The sequence below is a fragment of the Scyliorhinus torazame genome, chromosome 17 (assembly GCF_047496885.1).
Source record: "Scyliorhinus torazame isolate Kashiwa2021f chromosome 17, sScyTor2.1, whole genome shotgun sequence".
Lineage (NCBI taxonomy): Eukaryota > Metazoa > Chordata > Chondrichthyes > Carcharhiniformes > Scyliorhinidae > Scyliorhinus > Scyliorhinus torazame.
The window spans coordinates 89,739,502-89,756,703 of NC_092723.1; the positions used below are offsets into that span (position 1 = coordinate 89,739,502).

General features: G+C 46.8%; 1 protein-coding gene across 4 annotated transcripts in view; it reads left to right on the top strand.

Annotated features, from left to right (window-relative positions):
* The window catches only part of kdm5ba (lysine demethylase 5Ba), a 676,108-nt gene that overhangs the window by 406,967 nt on the left and 251,939 nt on the right, over positions 1-17,202 (top strand). For all 4 annotated transcript variants that reach the window (XR_011935801.1, XM_072480724.1, XM_072480725.1 and 1 more), the window contains exon 16: positions 15,215-15,339. Coding sequence is in view for 3 of the 4 variants with exons in the window: in XM_072480724.1 (XP_072336825.1) it covers positions 15,215-15,339 (125 nt within the window). In the remaining variant the exon portion in view is untranslated. The remainder of the gene's footprint in view (positions 1-15,214; positions 15,340-17,202) is intronic.

The window sequence follows — 17,202 nt, forward strand, 5'->3', positions numbered from 1 at the left end:
AGCTCCGGAGGTACGACTTCCAACTTGTCTACACCCCGGGGAAGGATCTCATCATCGCAGATGCTCTGTCCAGGGCGGTCAACACACCGCCCGACTAGGAGGGGTTCGTTTGTCAGGTCGACGCACAAGGAGCCTTCACATCGGCCAATCTGCCGGCCACTGATGCACGTTTGGCCCACATTCGCCGTGAGACTGCGGCTGACCTCCTTCTACAGCGTGTGATGCACCACAAAAGACCATAAGACATAGGAGCGGAAGTAAGGCCATTCGGCCCATCGAGTCCACTCCACCATTCAATCATGGCTGATTTCAACTCCATTTACCCGCTCTCTCTCCATAGCCCTTAATTCCTCGAGAAATCAAGAATTTATCGACTTCTGTCTTAAAGACACTCAATGTCCCGGCCTCCACCACCCTCTGTGGCAATGAATTCCACAGACCCACCACTCTCTGGCTGAAGAAATTTCTCCTCATCTCTGTTCTAAAGTGACTCCCTTTTATTCTAAGGCTTGTGCCCCCGGGTCCTAGTCTCCCCTGCTAATGGAAACAACTTCCCTACGTCCACCCTATCTAAGCCATTCATTATCTTGTAAGTTTCTATTAGATCTCCCCTCAAACTCCTAAACTCCAATGAATATAATCCCAGGATCCTCAGACGTTCATCGTATGTTAGGCCTACCATTCCTGGGATCATCCGTGTGAATCTCCGCTGGACCCGCTCCAGTGTCAGTATGTCCTTCCTGAGGTGTGGGGCCCAAAATTGCGCACAGTATTCTAAATGGGGACTAACTAATGCTTTATAAAGCTTCAGAAGTACATCCCTGCTTTTATATTCCAAGCCTCTTGAGATAAATGACAACATTGCATTTGCTTTCTTAATTACGGACTCAACCTGTAAGTTTACCTTTAGAGAATCCTGGACTAAGACTCCCAAGTCCCTTTGCACTTCAGCATTATGAATTTTGTCACCGTTTAGAAAATAGTCCATGCCTCTATTCTTTTTTCCAAAGTGCAAGACCTCGCACTTGCCCACGTTGAATTTCATCAGCCATTTCTTGGACCACTCTCCTAAACTGTCTAAATCTTTCTGCAGCCTCCCCACCTCCTCCATACGACCTGCCCCTCCACCTACCTTTGTATCATCGGCAAACTTAGCCAGAATGCCCCCAGTCCCGTCACCTAGATCGTTAATGTATAAAGAGAACAGCTGTGGCGCCAACACTGAACGCTGCGGGACACCACTCGTCACCGGTTGCCATTCCGAAAAAGAACCTTTTATCCCAACTCTCTGCCTTCTGCCTGACAGCCAATCGTCAATCCATGTTAGTACCTTGCCTCGAATACCATGGGCCCTTATTTTACTCAACAGTCTCCCGTGAGGCACCTTATCAAAGGTCTTTTGGAAGTCAAGATAGATAACATCCATTGGCTCTCCTTGGTCTAACCTATTTGTTATCTCTTCAAAGAACTCTATACCAGGATCACTGCCTCCTAAGTGTTCCCTTACTTTAAGATCTTTAATCAAGTCTGGCGCATGAACAAAGAACAAAGAAATGTACAGCACAGGAACAGGCCCTTCGGCCCTCCAAGCCCGTGCCGACCATGCTGCCCGACTAAACTACAATCTTCTACACTTCCTGGGTCCGTATCCCTCTATTCCCATCCTATTCATGTATTTGTCAAGATGCCCCTTAAATGTCACTATCGTCCCTGCTTCCACCACCTCCTCCGGTAGCAAGTTCCAGGCACCCACTACCCTCTGTGTAAAAGACTTGCCTCGTACAACTACTCTAAACCTTGCCCATCTCACCTTAAACCTATGCCCCCTAGTAATTGACCCCTCTACCCCAGGGAAAAGCCTCTGACTATCCACTCTGTCTATGCCCCTCATAATTTTGTAGACCACTATCAGGTCTCCCCTCAACCTCCTTCGTTCCAGTGAGAACAAACCGAGTTTATTCAACCGCTCCTCATCGCTAATGCCCTCCATACCAGGCAACATTCTGGTAAATCTCTTCTGCACCCTCTCTAAAGCCTCCACATCCTTCTGGTAGTGTGGCGAACAGAATTGAACACTATACTCCAAGTGTGGCCTAACTAAGGTTCTATACAGCTGCAACATGACTTGCCAATTCTTATACTCAGTGCCCCGGCCAATGAAGGCAAGCATGCTGTATGCCTTCTTGACTACCTTCTCCACCTGTGTTGCCCCTTTCAGTGACCTGTGGACCTGTACTCCTAGATCTCTTTGATTTTCAATACTCTTGAGTGTTCTACCATTCACTGTATATTCCCTACCTGCATTAGACCTTCCAAAATGCATTACCTCACCTTTGTCCGGATTAAACTCCATCTGCCATCTCACCGCCCAAGTCTCCAAACAATCTAAATCCTGCTGTATCCTCTGACAGTCCTCATCGCTATCCGCAATTCCACCAACCTTTGTGTCGTCTGCAAACTTACTAATCAGACCAGTTACATTTTCCTCCAAATCATTTATATATACTACAAACAGCAAAGGTCCCAGCACTGATCCCTGTGGAACACCACTGGTCACAGCCCTCCAATTAGAAAGGCATCCTTCCATTGCTATTCTCTGCCTTCTATGACCTCGCCAGTTCTGTATCCACCTTGCCAGCTCACCCCTGATCCCGTGTGACTTCACCTTTTGTACTAGTCTACCATGAGGGACCTTGTCAAAGGCCTTACTGAAGTCCATATAGACAACATCCACTGCCCTACCTGCATCAATTATCTTAGTGAACTCCTCGAAAAACTCTATCAAGTTAGTGAAACACGACCTCCCCTTCACAAAACCATGCTGCCTCTCACTAATACTTCCATTTGCTTCCAAATGGGAGTAGATCCTGTCTCGAAGAATTCTCTCCAGTAATTTCCCTGCCACTGAAGTAAGGCTCACCGGCCTGTAGTTCCCTGGATTATCCTTGCTACCCTTCTTAAACAGAGGAACAACATTGGCTCTTCTCCAGTCCTCCGGGACATCACCTGAAGACAGTGAGGATCCAAAGATTTCTGTCAAGGCCTCAGCAATTTCCTCTCCAGCCTCCTTCAGTATTCTGGGGTAGATCCCATCAGGCCCTGGGGCCTTATCTACCTTAATATTTTTTAAGACACCCAACACCTCGTCTTTTTGGATCTCAATGTGACCCAGGCTATCTACTCACCCTTCTCCAGACTCAACATCTACCAATTTCTTCTCATTGGTGAATACTGATGCAAAGTATTCATTTAGTACCTCGCCCATTTCCTCTGGCTCCAGACATAGATTCCCTTGCCTATCCTTCAGTGGGCCAACCCTTTCCCTGGCTACCCTCTTGCTTTTTATGTACGTGTAAAAAGCCTTGGGATTTTCCTTAACCCTATTTGCCAATGACTTTTCGTGACCCCTTCTAGCCCTCCTGACTCCTTGCTTAAGTTCCTTCCTACTTTCCTTATATTCCACACAGGCTTCGTCTGTTCCCAGCCTTTTAGCCCTGACAAATGCCTCCTTTTTCTTTTTGACGAGGCCTACAATATCTCTCGTTATCCGAGGTTCCCGTAAACTGCCGTATTTATCCTTCTTCCTCACAGGAACATGCCGGTCCTGAATTCCTTTCAACTGACACTTGAAAGCCTCCCACATGTCAGATGTTGATTTGCCCTCAAACATCCGCCCCCAATCTATGTTCTTCAGTTCCCGCCTAATATTGTTATAATTAGCCTTCCCCCAATTTAGCACATTCATCTTAGGACCACTCTTATCCTTGTCCACCAGCACTTTAAAACTTACTGAATTGTGGTCACTGTTCCCGAAATGCTCCCCTGCTGAAACATCTACCACCTGGCCGGGCTCATTCCCCAATACCAGGTCCAGTACCGCCCCTTCCCTATTTGGACTGTCTACATATTGTTTTAAGAAGCCCTCCTGGATGCTCCTTACAAACTCCGCCCCGTCTAAGCCCCTGGCACTAAGTGAGTCCCAGTCAATATTGGGGAAGTTGAAGTCTCCCATCACCACAACCCTGTGGTAGACGAGGGTAGAGCAGTTGATGTGGTGTATATGGATTTCAGCAAAGCGTTTGATAAGGTTCCCCACGGTAGGCTATTACAGAAAATACGGAGGCTGGGGATTGAGGGTGATTTAGAGATGTGGATCAGAAATTGGCTAGCTGAAAGAAGACAGAGGGTGGTGGTTGATGGGAAATATTCAGAATGGAGTTAAGTTACAAGTGGCGTACCACAAGGATCTGTTCTGGGGCCGTTGCTGTTTGTCGTTTTTATCAATGACCTAGAGGAGGGCGCAGAAGGGTGAGTGAGTCAATTTGCAGACGATACTAAAGTCGGAGGTGTTGTCGACAGTGTGGAAGGATGTAGCAGGTTACAGAGGGATATAGATAAGCTGCAGAGCTGGGCTGAGAGGTGGCAAATGGAGTTTAATGTAGAGAAGTGTGAGGTGATTCACTTTGGAAGGAATAGCAGGAATGCGGAATATTTGGCTAATGGTAAAGTTCTTGGAAGTGTGGATGAGCAGAGGGATCTAGGTGTCCATGTACATAGATCCCTGAAAGTTGCCACCCAGGTTGATAGGGTTGTGAAGAAGGCCTATGGAGTGTTGGCCTTTATTGGTAGAGGGATTGAGTTCCGGAGTCAGGAGGTCATGTTGCAGCTGTACAAAACTCTGGTACGGCCGCATTTGGAGTATTGCGTACAGTTCTGGTCACCGCATTATAGGAAGGACGTGGAGGCTTTGGAGCGGGTGCAGAGGAGATTTACCAGGATGTTGCCTGGTATGGAGGGAAAATCTTATGAGGAAAGGCTGATGGACTTGAGGTTGTTTTCGTTAGAGAGAAGAAGGTTAAGAGGAGACTTAATAGAGGCATACAAAATGATCAGGGGGTTAGATAGGGTGGACAGTGAGAGCCTTCTCCCGCGGATGGAAATGGCTGGCACGAGGGGACATAGCTTTAAACTGAGGGGTAATAGATATAGGACAGAGGTCAGAGATAGGTTCTTTACGCAAAGAGTAGTGAGGCCGTGGAATGCCCTACCTGCAACAGTAGTGAACTCGCCAACATTGAGGGCATTTAAAAGTTTATTGGATAAACATATGGATGATAATGGCATAGTGTAGGTTAGATGGCTTTTGTTTCGGTGCAACATCGTGGGCCGAAGGGCCTGTACTGCGCTGTATCGTTCTATGTTCTATGTTGTTTTTACTCTTTTCCAAAATATGTCTAGCTATCTGCTCTATCTCCCGCTGGCTTTTGGGAGGCCTGTGGTAAACCCCCAACATTGTGACTGCACCCTTCTTATTCCTGATCTCTACCCATATAGCCTCACTGCCCTCTGAAGTGTCCTCTCGCAGTACAGCTGTGATATTCTCCCTAACCAGTAGCGCAACTCCGCCACCCCTTTTACATCCCCCTCTATCCCGCCTGAAACATCTAAATCCTAGAACGTTTAGCTGCCAATCCTGCCCTTCCCTCAACCAAGTCTCTGTAATGGCAACAACATCGTAGTTCCAAGTACTAATCTAAGCTCTAAGTTCATCTGCCTTACCAGTAATACTTCTTGCATTAAAACATATGCACTTCAGGCCACGAGACCCGCTGTGTTCAGCAACTTCTCCCTCCTACACCAGCTGTTTAGCCACGTGTTTAGCTGCTCTATCTTCCTATTTCTAGCCTCACTGGCACGTGGCACAGGGAGTAATCCCGAGATTACAACCCTAGAGGTCCTGTCTTTTAACTTTCTGCCTAGCTCCCTGAACTCCTGCTGCAGGACCTCATGCCCCTTCCTGCCTATGTTGTTAGTACCAATATGTACAACGACCTCTGCCTGTTTGCCCGCCCCCTTCAGGATGCCCTCTACCCGTTCGGAGACATCCTGGACCCTGGCACCAGGGAGGCAACATACCATCCTTTAGTCTCTTTCACGTCCACAGAAGCGCCTATCTGTGCCCCTGACTATAGAGTCCCCTATTACTATTGCTCTTCTGCGCTTTGACCCTCCCTTCTGAACATCAGAGCCAGCCGTGGTGCCACTGCTCTGGCTGCTGCTGTTTCCCCCTGATAGGCTATTCCCCCCGACAGTATCCAAAGGGGTATACCTGTTCGAGAGGGGGACAACCACAGGGGATTCCTGCACTGACTGCCTGCCCTTTCTGGTGGTCACCCATTTCTCTGCCTGCACTTTGGGTGTGACCACATTTATATAACTGCGATCTATGACGCTTTCCGCCACCTGCATGCTCCTAAGTGCATCCAATTGCTGCTCCAACCGAACCATGCAGTCTGTGAGGAGCTCCAGTTGGGTGCACTTTCTGCAGATGCAGCCATCCGGGACGCTGGAAGCCTCCCGGACCTGCCACATCTCACAGTCAGAGCACTGCACCCCTCTAACTGACACTGCGTCAATTAATTAAAATTAAAAGTTTTTAAAACATTTTTAATATATTTTTTTATTTTTTTAAAGTTACTGTTAACTATCTGTTTCCTAGCACTAGATTTCTAATATAAATGTGAAAGCTAAATATAGTACTCTCCAATCTCTGGCTTAGATACCCCTCTAAATTATAATTAAGTAATTATGTTTAATTAGTTACCAATGCTTAATTTTTAAAATTTAGTGTAGATTCCCAACCAACCACTCAGGTCACAGCTTTTCTGTGATGTCACTTCAGTTTCCCCCCGACACACAATTTGAAAAAGGTATAAAAGTAAAAATGAGTAAAATTCACTTACTTACCTTCTTACCTTCTGAGTGTCTGAGATGTTCTCAGGTTCTCTCCCTGTCAGAGACTGCTCCTCCTCCTCCAAACGGCTCCCGAAACTGGGCCACGATCTTTTAAAATCTCCGCTCCGACTCGCAGCATGACATAACACTAAGTCCCGAATGGCCTGTTCCCTCGTGGGCTCCATCACAAGCTGTTCCAAAAAGCCCTCCTGTAAACATTCAATGAATTCCCTTTCCTTGGGTCCACTGGCAGCATTATTTACCCAGTCCACCTGCATATTGAAGTCCCCCATGATCACTGTGACCTTGCCTTTCTGACATGCACTTTCTATTTCGTGGTGCATTTTGTGCCCCTGGTCCTGACCACTGTTAGGAGGCCTGTACTTAACTCCCATTGTGGGTTTTTTGCCTTTGTGATTCCTCAACTCTACCCACTCAGACTCCACATCATCTGACCCTATGTCGTTTAGTGCTATTGATTTAATTTCATTCCTCATTAACAAGGCAACCCCGCACCCTCTGCCCACCTCTCTGTCTTTTCGATAGGTTGTGAATCCCTGGATGTTTAAATGCCAGTCCTGAACCCCCTGCAACCACGTCTCTGTGATGCCTACCACGTCATACCTGCCAGTCACAATCTGGGCCACAAGCTCATCTACCTTGTTCCGTACACTGCGTGCATTTAAATATAGCACCTTTAATTCTCTATTGACCGTCACTTTTTGTTTTCTTAGTGTGGTGGACCTTGGTTTACTGAGCCTTTCCATACACTGTGTCATATTTTGTGGGATTGGGACTATCGTAACCTCTCCTGAGCTCTGGCTTTTCGTGCTTTTTTGTATTCCTAAGCAGCTATGCTTCCCACTGATTACTTCACCTCTTGGTTCCCTGACTTTCCCTTCCCCCCCCCCAATCTCTAGTTTAAAGTCCTATTGACCACCCTATTTACTCTTTTCGCCGGAACACTGGTCCCAGCTCGGTTCAGGTGGAGACCTTCCCAACGGTATAGGTCCCCCCTGTTCCAAAACTGATGCCAGTGTCCCATGAAAAGGAACCCCTCTTTCCCACACCACTCTTTCAGCCACGTGTTAACTTCCCTTATTCTTGCCTCCCTATGCCAATTTGCACGTGGCTCGGGCAGTAATCTGGAGATTATGACCCTTGAGGACCTGTTTTTTAATTTGAATTAACATGACGGAAGGGTGGCTCAAGGGGCAGTGCTCACAATTTTACAATGTCCGGGACGACTTGACCGTCATTGATGGTGTCCAGCTCTGCATCCTATCAATGTCTCTTTGCAGCCTACAACAGCCCTCCACCTCATCCACTACTCCACCAATCTTGGTGTCATCAGCAAATTTACTGACCCACCCTTCAGCCCCTTCCTCCAAGTCATTGATAAAAATCACAAATAGCAGAGGACCCAGCACTGATCCCTGTGGTACACCGCTGGTAACTCCAGTCTGAAAATTTTCCATCCATCACCTGTCTTCTATGTGATAGCCAGTTACTTATCCAATTGGCCAAATTTCCCTCTATCCCACACCTCCTTACTTTCTTCATTAGCTGACCATGGGAACCTTATCAAACGCCTTACTAAAATCCATGTATACGCCATCAACTGCTCTCCCTTCATCTGCACACTTAGTTACCTCCTCAAAGAATTCGATCAAATTTGTGAGGCAAGACGATTCACGAATCCGTGTTAACTATCCCGGATTAAGCTGCATCTTTCCAAATGGTCATAAGTCCTATCCTTCAGGACCTTATCCATTAACTTACCGACCACCGAAGTAAGACTAACCGGCCTTTAATTACCAGGGTCATTCCTATTCCCTTTCTTGAACAGAGGAACAACATTTGCCACTCTCCAGTCCTCTGGCACTATCCCCGTAGACAGTGAGGACCCAAAGATCAAAGCCAAAGGCTCTGCAATCTCATTCCTTGCCTCCCAAAGAATCCTTGTATATATCCCATCTGGCCGAGGGGACTTGTTGACCCTGATGTTTTTCAAAATTGCTAATACATCCTTCCTCAGAACATCTACCTCCTCCAGCCTACCCGCCGGTATCACACTCTCATCCTCAAAAACATGGCCCCTCTCCATGGTGAACACTGAAGAAAAGTATTCATTCAACGCCTCTCCTATTTCTTCTGACTCCATGCACAAGTTCCCGCTACTGTCCTTGACCGGCCCTAACCTCACCCTGGTCATTCTTTTATTTCTCACAAAGCCTTGGAGTTTTCCTTGATCTGACCCGCCAAGGACTTCTCCTGCCCTGTCCTAGCCCTCCTAAGCCCTTTTTTTTATCTCATTCCTTGCTACCTTGTAACCCTCAAGTGACCCAACCGAACCTTGTTTTCTCATCCTTACATACGCTTCCTTTTTCCTCTTGACATGACATTCAACCTCTTTTGTGAACCATGGTTCCCTCACATGGCCATTTCCTCCTGCCTGACAGGGACATACCTATCAAGGACACGCAGTATTTGTTCCTTGAACAAGAACAAAGAAGAACAAAGAAAATGACAGCACAGGAACAGGCCCTTCGGTCCTCCCAGCCTGCGCTGACCCAGATCCTTTATCTAAACCTGTTGCCTATTTTCCAAGGACCTACTTCCCTCTGTTCCCCGCCCATTCATATATCTGTCTAGATGCATCTTGAATGATGCTATCGTGCCTGCCTCTACCACCTCCGCTGGTAAAGCGTTCCAGGCACCCACCACCCTCTGCGTAAAAAACTTTCCACGCACATCTCCCTTAAACTTTCCCCCTCTCACCTTGAAATTGTAACCCCTTGTAATTGACACCCCCACTCTTGGAAAAAGCTTGTTGCTATCCACCCTGTCCATACCTCTCATAACTTTGTAGACCTCAATCAGGTCCCCCCTCAACCTCCGTCTTTCCAACGAAAACAATCCTAATCTACTCAACCTTTCTTCATAGCTAGCACCCTCCATACCAGGCAACATCCTGGTGAACTTCCAATGCACTCACTCTAAAGCATCCACATCCTTCTGGTAATGTGGCGACCAGAACTGCATGCAGTATTCCAAATGTGGCCTAACCAAAGTCCTATACAACTGTAACATGACCTGCCGACTCTTGTGCTCAATACCCCGTCCGATGAAGGCAAGCATGCTGTATGCCTTCTTGACCACTCTATCGACCTGCGTTGCCACCTTCAGGGTACAATGGACCTGAACTCCCAGATCTCTCTATACATCAATTTTCCCCAGGACTCTTCCATTGACCGTCTCGTCAGGTCTTGAATTAGATCTTCCAAAATGCATCACCTCGCATTTGCCTGGATTGAACTCCAGCTGCCATTTCTCTGCCCAACTCTCCAATCTATCTATATTTTGCTGTATTCTCTGACAGTCCGCCTCGCTATCTGCAACTCCACCAATCTTAGTATCATCTGCAAACTTGCTAATCAGACCACCTATACCTTCGTCCAGATCATTTATGTATATCACAAACAACAGTGGTCCGAGCACGGATCCCTGTGGAACACCACAAGTCACCTTGCTCTATTTTGAGACACTCCCTTCCACCATTACTCTCTGTCGCCTGTTGCCCAGCCAGTTCTTTATCCATCTAGCTAGTACACCCTGAACCCCATACGACTTCACTTTTCCCATCAACGTGCCATGGAAACTTTATCAAATGCAATTATCCACTTTTCATTTGTGCCTTTCCCTGACAGTTTCTGTTCCCATCTAATGCTCCCTAATTCTTGCCTAAACGCATCATAATTACCCCTCGCCCAATTATAAACCTTGCCCTGTCGTATGGCACTATCCCAAAGAACAAAGAACAAAGAAATGTACAGCACAGGAACAGGCCCTTCGGCCCTCCAAGCCCGTGCCGACCATACTGCCCGACTAAACTACAATCTTCTCCACTTCCTGGGTCCGTATCCTTCTATTCCCATCCTATTCATATATTTGTCAAGATGCCCCTTAAATGTCCCTATCGTCCCTGCTTCCACTACCTCCTCCGGTCGCGAGTTCCAGGCACCCACTACCCTCTGCGTAAAAAACTTGCCTCGTACATCTACTCTAAACCTTGCCCCTCTCACCTTAAACCTATGCCCCCTAGTAATTGACCCCTCTACCCTGGGGAAAAGCCTCTGACTATCCACTCTGTCTATGCCCCCCATAATTTTGTAGACCTCTATCAGGTCTCCCCTCAACCTCCTTCGTTCCAGTGAGAACAAACCAAGTTTATTCAATCGCTCCTCATAGCTTATGCCCTCCATACCAGGCAACATTCTGGTAAATCTCTTCTGCACCCTCTCGAAAGCCTCCACATCCTTCTGGTAGTGTGGCGACCAGAATTGAACACTATACTCCCAAGTGTGGCCTAACTAAGGTTCTATACAGCTGCAACATGACTCCATTCCAATAGTGAAAGACACGAATTGTGGTCACTATCCCCAAAGTGCTCTCCCACAAACAAATCTAACACTTGGCCCGGTTCATTACCCAGTACCAAATCCAATGTGGCCCCCCCCCTCTTGTCGGCCTATCCACATATTGTGTCAGGAAACCCTCCTGCACACACTGTACAAAAACTGCCCCATCCGACCTGTTCGACCTATAGAGGTTCCAATCAATATTTGGAAAGTTAAAGTCACCCATGACAACTACCCTGAGACCTCCATACCTATCTATAATCTGTTTTGCAATTTCTTCCTCCAAATCTCTGTTATTGTTTGGGGGCCTATAGAAAACTCCTAACAACATGACCGCTCCTTTCCTATTTCTAACTTCGGCCCATATTACCTCAGTTGGCAGATCCTCTTCAAACTGCCTTTCTGCAGCCCTTAAACTATCCTTGATTAACAATGCTACTCCTCCACCTCTTTTACCACCTTCCCTACTCTTACTGAAACATCTGTACCCCGGAACTTCCAACAACTATTTCTGTCCCTGTTCTAACCATGTCTACGTAATGGCCACAACATCATAGTCCCAAGTACCAATCTACGCTCCAAGTTCACCTACCTTATTCCGGATGCTCCTTGCATTGAAGTCGACCCACTTCAACCCACCTTTCTGTCTGCCGCTACACTCCTGCGACCTTGATACCGTCCTCAGTACCTCACTACTCTCTGAGAGATAGCTGAGGGATGAAGTTGAGAGGCTTGGGACTGTGCCAAATGTATGAGGGTGAGGTATGCTTCCTCAACCTTCCGACTGAATTCTTGCAACCTGTCTTCTCAATCCATCCTAAAATTACCATTTACTATTTTGACCTTATGAATATTGTCTCAAGTCTTGCTGCATGTGGGGAAGGACTGCTTCAGTATCTAGAAGAATTGTAAATACTTCAAATATCCCCACTTTTAATCTTGCAAATATTTTGTTGAAACTAAATAAACTAAGTTGAAGAAACTAAGGAACAAATTAAAAGGGTCAGCCCCTTGACTGCCAATGGCAGCCATGCTGTAGAACGTGTGAACTTGGTGGCTCCCGCGCGGAGTTTTTTTTTCTATAGTCCCGATTGGACTTGCTATTTCAGTCTAGAAGTGGGTCTTTGGCACTGTGAAAGTGCCGGCAGTTTTCTTTCTCTTAAAACGATACAGCATTCATTCAATAAAAGGTAATGGTGGAAAATAAAACAGGAGCAGACTGACCACAAAGCTCTGGAGAGCATGGTCAACGGCGCAATGGCAGCCGGCCTGGCCTGTGCTCCGGTCCAATGGTTTCCGGCCCAATTAGTGCACTGCTTAACCTTATAATTCTGGAAACAGAGGATGGAAACCTCCGAAGACCTGCCTTCTTTTCTTTTCGCCGGGTAGGTATTCATCAAAGCCAGTGATGGTTTCCAGTTTAAGGGTTTGGAACCAATGCCAGTTACATTTTGGTTTGCAGGGAATGTACAGGAAGGCTCCGATTAGTGATAACCATAGATTCATTCCAGCAAGCTTGGATGCCAGGTTTAAGGAATGGGACCGCTTGGGGATCCTCTGCTTTTGAGGACCTGTTCTTGGGTGGGAGGTTTGCGGTCCGAACTGATGGAGGCCTATCAAATGCCCGGCGGTAAGGTATCTTCAGATAAGGGCTTTTTGAGCAAAGAGTTGAGATCATTTCCAATGTTACCGTCCTTGGTCTACAGGGCAGACTCCTCTCGGATGTTGAGATTAAAGGGGTAAGATCTCCAATGTGTATGCTCAGTTGGCCAATCGGGAGGAAGTCTCGATGGTGTCGATACGGCTGAGATGGGAAGAGGAGTTGGGAGGTGAGGTGCGGGGCTGGATTTAGGATGAAACATTGTGTAGGAGTAATGCTTCCTCGTCTTGTGCTCGGCTCAGTCTTATACAGCTTAAGGTTGTGCACAGAGCACATATGACACCAGCTAGGCTGAACCGTTTCTTCCCGGAAGTGGCTGATCAATGCACACGATGTGCTGGATCCCCTCCGAACCATGTTCACATGTTCTGGTCCTGTCCACAACTAGTGTGGTTTTGGGAGGGTGTTACGGATGTACTGTCTCAGGTGTTGGGGGTGGTGGTCACGCCTTCTCCATGGGTGGCTTTGGTGTATCTGTGAATCTTGGTGTCATGGTGGGAAAGGATCATAGTGTACTGTTAATATGTTATATGGTGCTTGTTGTTGTTCAATGTTATGAATTGTTCCTGTTTTTGTATTCTCTCTACACTTTGGATTTGCCTTCAATAAATTATCTTTCAAAAAAAGTCAGCACTTAAAGGGATACTGCCTTTAACCACAAATGATCTTTTGAACAATCCCAGCAGGACTGCAACCTGCAATCTTTCGATTTTCTCATAAATTGCATTGAATAAACATCTTATCAATTTTGAAATGGAGGTAATTCATTTATAATTCATAAGCGATTAAAGATGATTGGCCCTAGGCAATCACCCTGACTAACTCCTGCAGCTGTGATGATTGGCCTCCAGCAGCCAGAACTATCTATCTTTGTTCCAGCGATGACTCCAAACAGTAGAGCGTTTACCCCTGATTTCCATTATTTTTTGCTCAACTAGAGCTCCTTAGTATCATGCTCAGTTAACTGATGTCAAGGCCAAACATTCTCACCGTATTATATTCTTCAAGGATCAGATTTTCCAGCCCTGACACTGGCGAGCATCATCGCGGGCGGGACAAATTTTCCCATCCTGCTCGAAACAATGCCCGCTAGTGTCGGGCTGAAAAATCTTTTCCCAAGTCACAGTCTGGGAAAAATGGAATACATTTTGCATTCTACTCTTCCGACTGTATTTATTCTGTTGGCCTTGTTGAATACAGCTGTATATTAATTGGAGTTTCAGCGCCATGTTTACGAGGATTTTGATCACTTTATTTCACGGCTTTTTCAGTACTGTGTACAGAGAATAAGCATTTCCTATATTTCCTTCCAACATGCTGTAATTTGTACTTGGTTTCATTATATTTCATAAGCCATTATTCTCACTGGCAAATTTTGTCCAATTTATATTCTTTAATTTCTGAGTCGCCTCTTCGGACTTCATAGTCTCCTAGTTAGTATCATCTACAAATTTCAGAATTCAGATCATATATGCAAATTATACACGGGTTCCAGTAGCAACTTTTGAATCACTCCCATTTCAATATAGCCCTTTTAACGTTTACTCAATTTTTTAACCCTTCAGTCACTGCCATATCCATTTCTAAGTCTTACCTTGAATTCCCTGCAATTTTGAATTTAACCAAAATCATCCATGTGGAACTTCGCACTGTGGCTTCCAAAAGACCTTTAGCAATACCTAAGTAGGGTCCTCTTGTCATCCACTTGGAGACTAAACACTCAAAGAAATTGATTGGTCCATCCAAATTTATTTTGATTGCTGTTTTTTTGGTTATTTGAGAAGCATGTATGTACTCCGTGTATTCACTGCACGGTTTGTGTACCCATCACCCACTACACAACATATATACCCAGAACCCATGTAGTCCTTGCACAGTGTTCTGTCTTTACTTAATTTTTTTCAAACCAAAAAAATGCTAGCTCTATTTGCAGCAGCGGAGAGAAGTTAACTTTTTGTAATGCTCCTGGTTAGTGCCTGACCTTATCACTATTTGTCTTTCTTTGGTCATTCTACTGCTAATGGTGATAGACGAGGTCTAATTGCATGGTGTTCAAGTGGCGTTTACTGGCTAAAACATAAAGAGTAAGATCATGTGGAATGTTATTTTTATTGGCTTTAGCTGTGTTACCCTTTGATCATTTAAGATTAAAAATACATTTAAAGTAAACAAGAGCTATAAACATGTTGTTGTAATCAAATAATTGAAGCTTGTAATATTATAACATAATAGCTGTCATATTTTGAAATGGTTTGAATAAAAGGTTTCACCAGCAGACTGTAACACTGAGACACATAAGATACAGTCAAGTAGTCATTTACTTTCTGAACATTTATTGTCTTTATGATGAATTCCCTTCTTGTTCTTTACTGAGTTCAACCTATCTCTTCCCATCCAGGTACCGCTATGCCTTGGATGATCTCTATCCAATTCTGAATGCATTAAAATTGCATGTAGCAATATATGATGAATGGTCTTCCAAAGTGACTGATTCCCTGGAAGCAAACAATAATGAGAAGAAAAGTAAGTATAGATATTCTGTATTGAATCCAAGGCACAGTGCTGTGTGCTGCCAATAAACTTGTACCATTGGCTGGCAAAATATTAAATACAGAATTTTCTAACTCAGCAATTGTAATAAAACAGCAAGTGGAAATTAAACTATTTCGGGATTTCCGGTTGCGGCGATGACCAGCTAAGCCGCACATTTCGGCACCTCCCGTTTCAACGGACTTTTGGGCTCTTATCGGGAGCCCCAACGGAAATCTTTTACGGCCAAACCCAGTGTGAGGTGATAAAGGAAGAAGTCCCCCCAGGTGTGGGTGGAAAGGAGCGACAGCAGTGTCCAGATTGCAGAGGATCCTCTGGAGCAGCGGCAGGGAAGAGAAGGGAGAAGCAAGATGGCGGCCGAGGGAGCCCAGATGGTATGGGGCCCGGAACAGCAGGAGTTCCTCCGACGATGTGCGGAGGAGCTCAAGAAAGAGGTGCTGGCGCCGATGTTACTGGCAATCGAGGGATTGAAGGAAACACAAAAGGTCCAGGCGATAGAATGCCGTGGATTGAAGGCAAAGGCAGCCGAGAACGAAGACGAGATACAGGGCCTGGTGGTAAAAACGGAGACGCACGAGGCACTACATAAGAGGTGTACAGAAAGGCTGGAAGCCCTGGAGAACAGCTCGAGGAGGAAGAATCTAAGGATTTTAGGTCTCCCCGAAGGGACAGAGGGAGCTGACGCTGGGGCGTATGTGAGTACGATGCTCCATACTATAATGGGGGCTGAGGCCCCAACGGGCCCCCTGGAAGTGGAGGGAGCGTACCGGGTCCTCGTGAGAAGACCAAAGGCAGGGGAAACACCACGAGCAATAGTGGTGAGGTTCCATCGCTACAGGGACAGGGAGATGGTCCTGAGTTGGGCTAAGAGGACACGGAGCAGCAAGTGGGAGAACGCGGTGATACGCGTATATCAAGATTGGAGTGCGGAGGTGGCGAGAAGGAGGGCGAGCTTCAATCGGGCCAAGGCGGTGCTCCATAGGAAGAAAGTCAAATTTGGGATGCTGCAGCCGGCAAGATTGTGGGTCACACACCAGGGCAAACACCACTACTTCGAGACGGCGGAGGAGGCATGGACATTCATTCAGGAAGAGAAATTGGACGAGACTTGAGAAATTGATGTCTGGAGAGAGGTAGCGAGGTGGAGGCACAGAAATGTAAAGCGGGGAGAGGGGAGGGCTAATATGTAATAATGTTGGACGGGGAATTTCTCTTCCACCCCCCCCACCCCCCCCCCCCCCCCCCCCCCCCCCCCCGAGGGGGGGACATGAAGAAATGTGGGTGCCGGTGGGGAAGGGGACAGGGAAGGGGAATGAGGGAACTGCGCCATTAGGGGCGGGGCCGAGAGGTTTTTTCCCGCGCTATGGAAATTGAGGGAGGAAAAAGGGCGCAGGAAGGAAGGGGGCCTCACACGCAGGGAGGTCAAAGGATAAACGGGGGAAGCCGAGGTCAGCCAGAGTTAGCTGACTCCCGGAAGCAATATGGGGGGAGCAATCAAGCTAGAGGGGAATCTAGCAGGAGGGGGGATTAACTGGGTTGCTGCTGCTGAGGGTAAGGGGGAGCTGATACGAGACGAGGTGGTTGGGACGGGAGGGCGCCGTCTGGGGGACAGGCGGGTGCGTGGGACCTGGGTGAGGAGCTGGCTTAAAAAAAGGGGATGGCTAGTCGACGAGGTGGGGGTAAACGGCCCCCCAACCCGGCTGATCACGTGGAATGTGAGAGGTTTAAATGGGCCGATTAAGAGGGCAAGGGTGTTTGCGCACTTAAAGAGACTGAAGGCGGACGTGGTTATGCTCCAGGAGACGCACCTGAAATTGGCGGATCAGGTTAGACTAC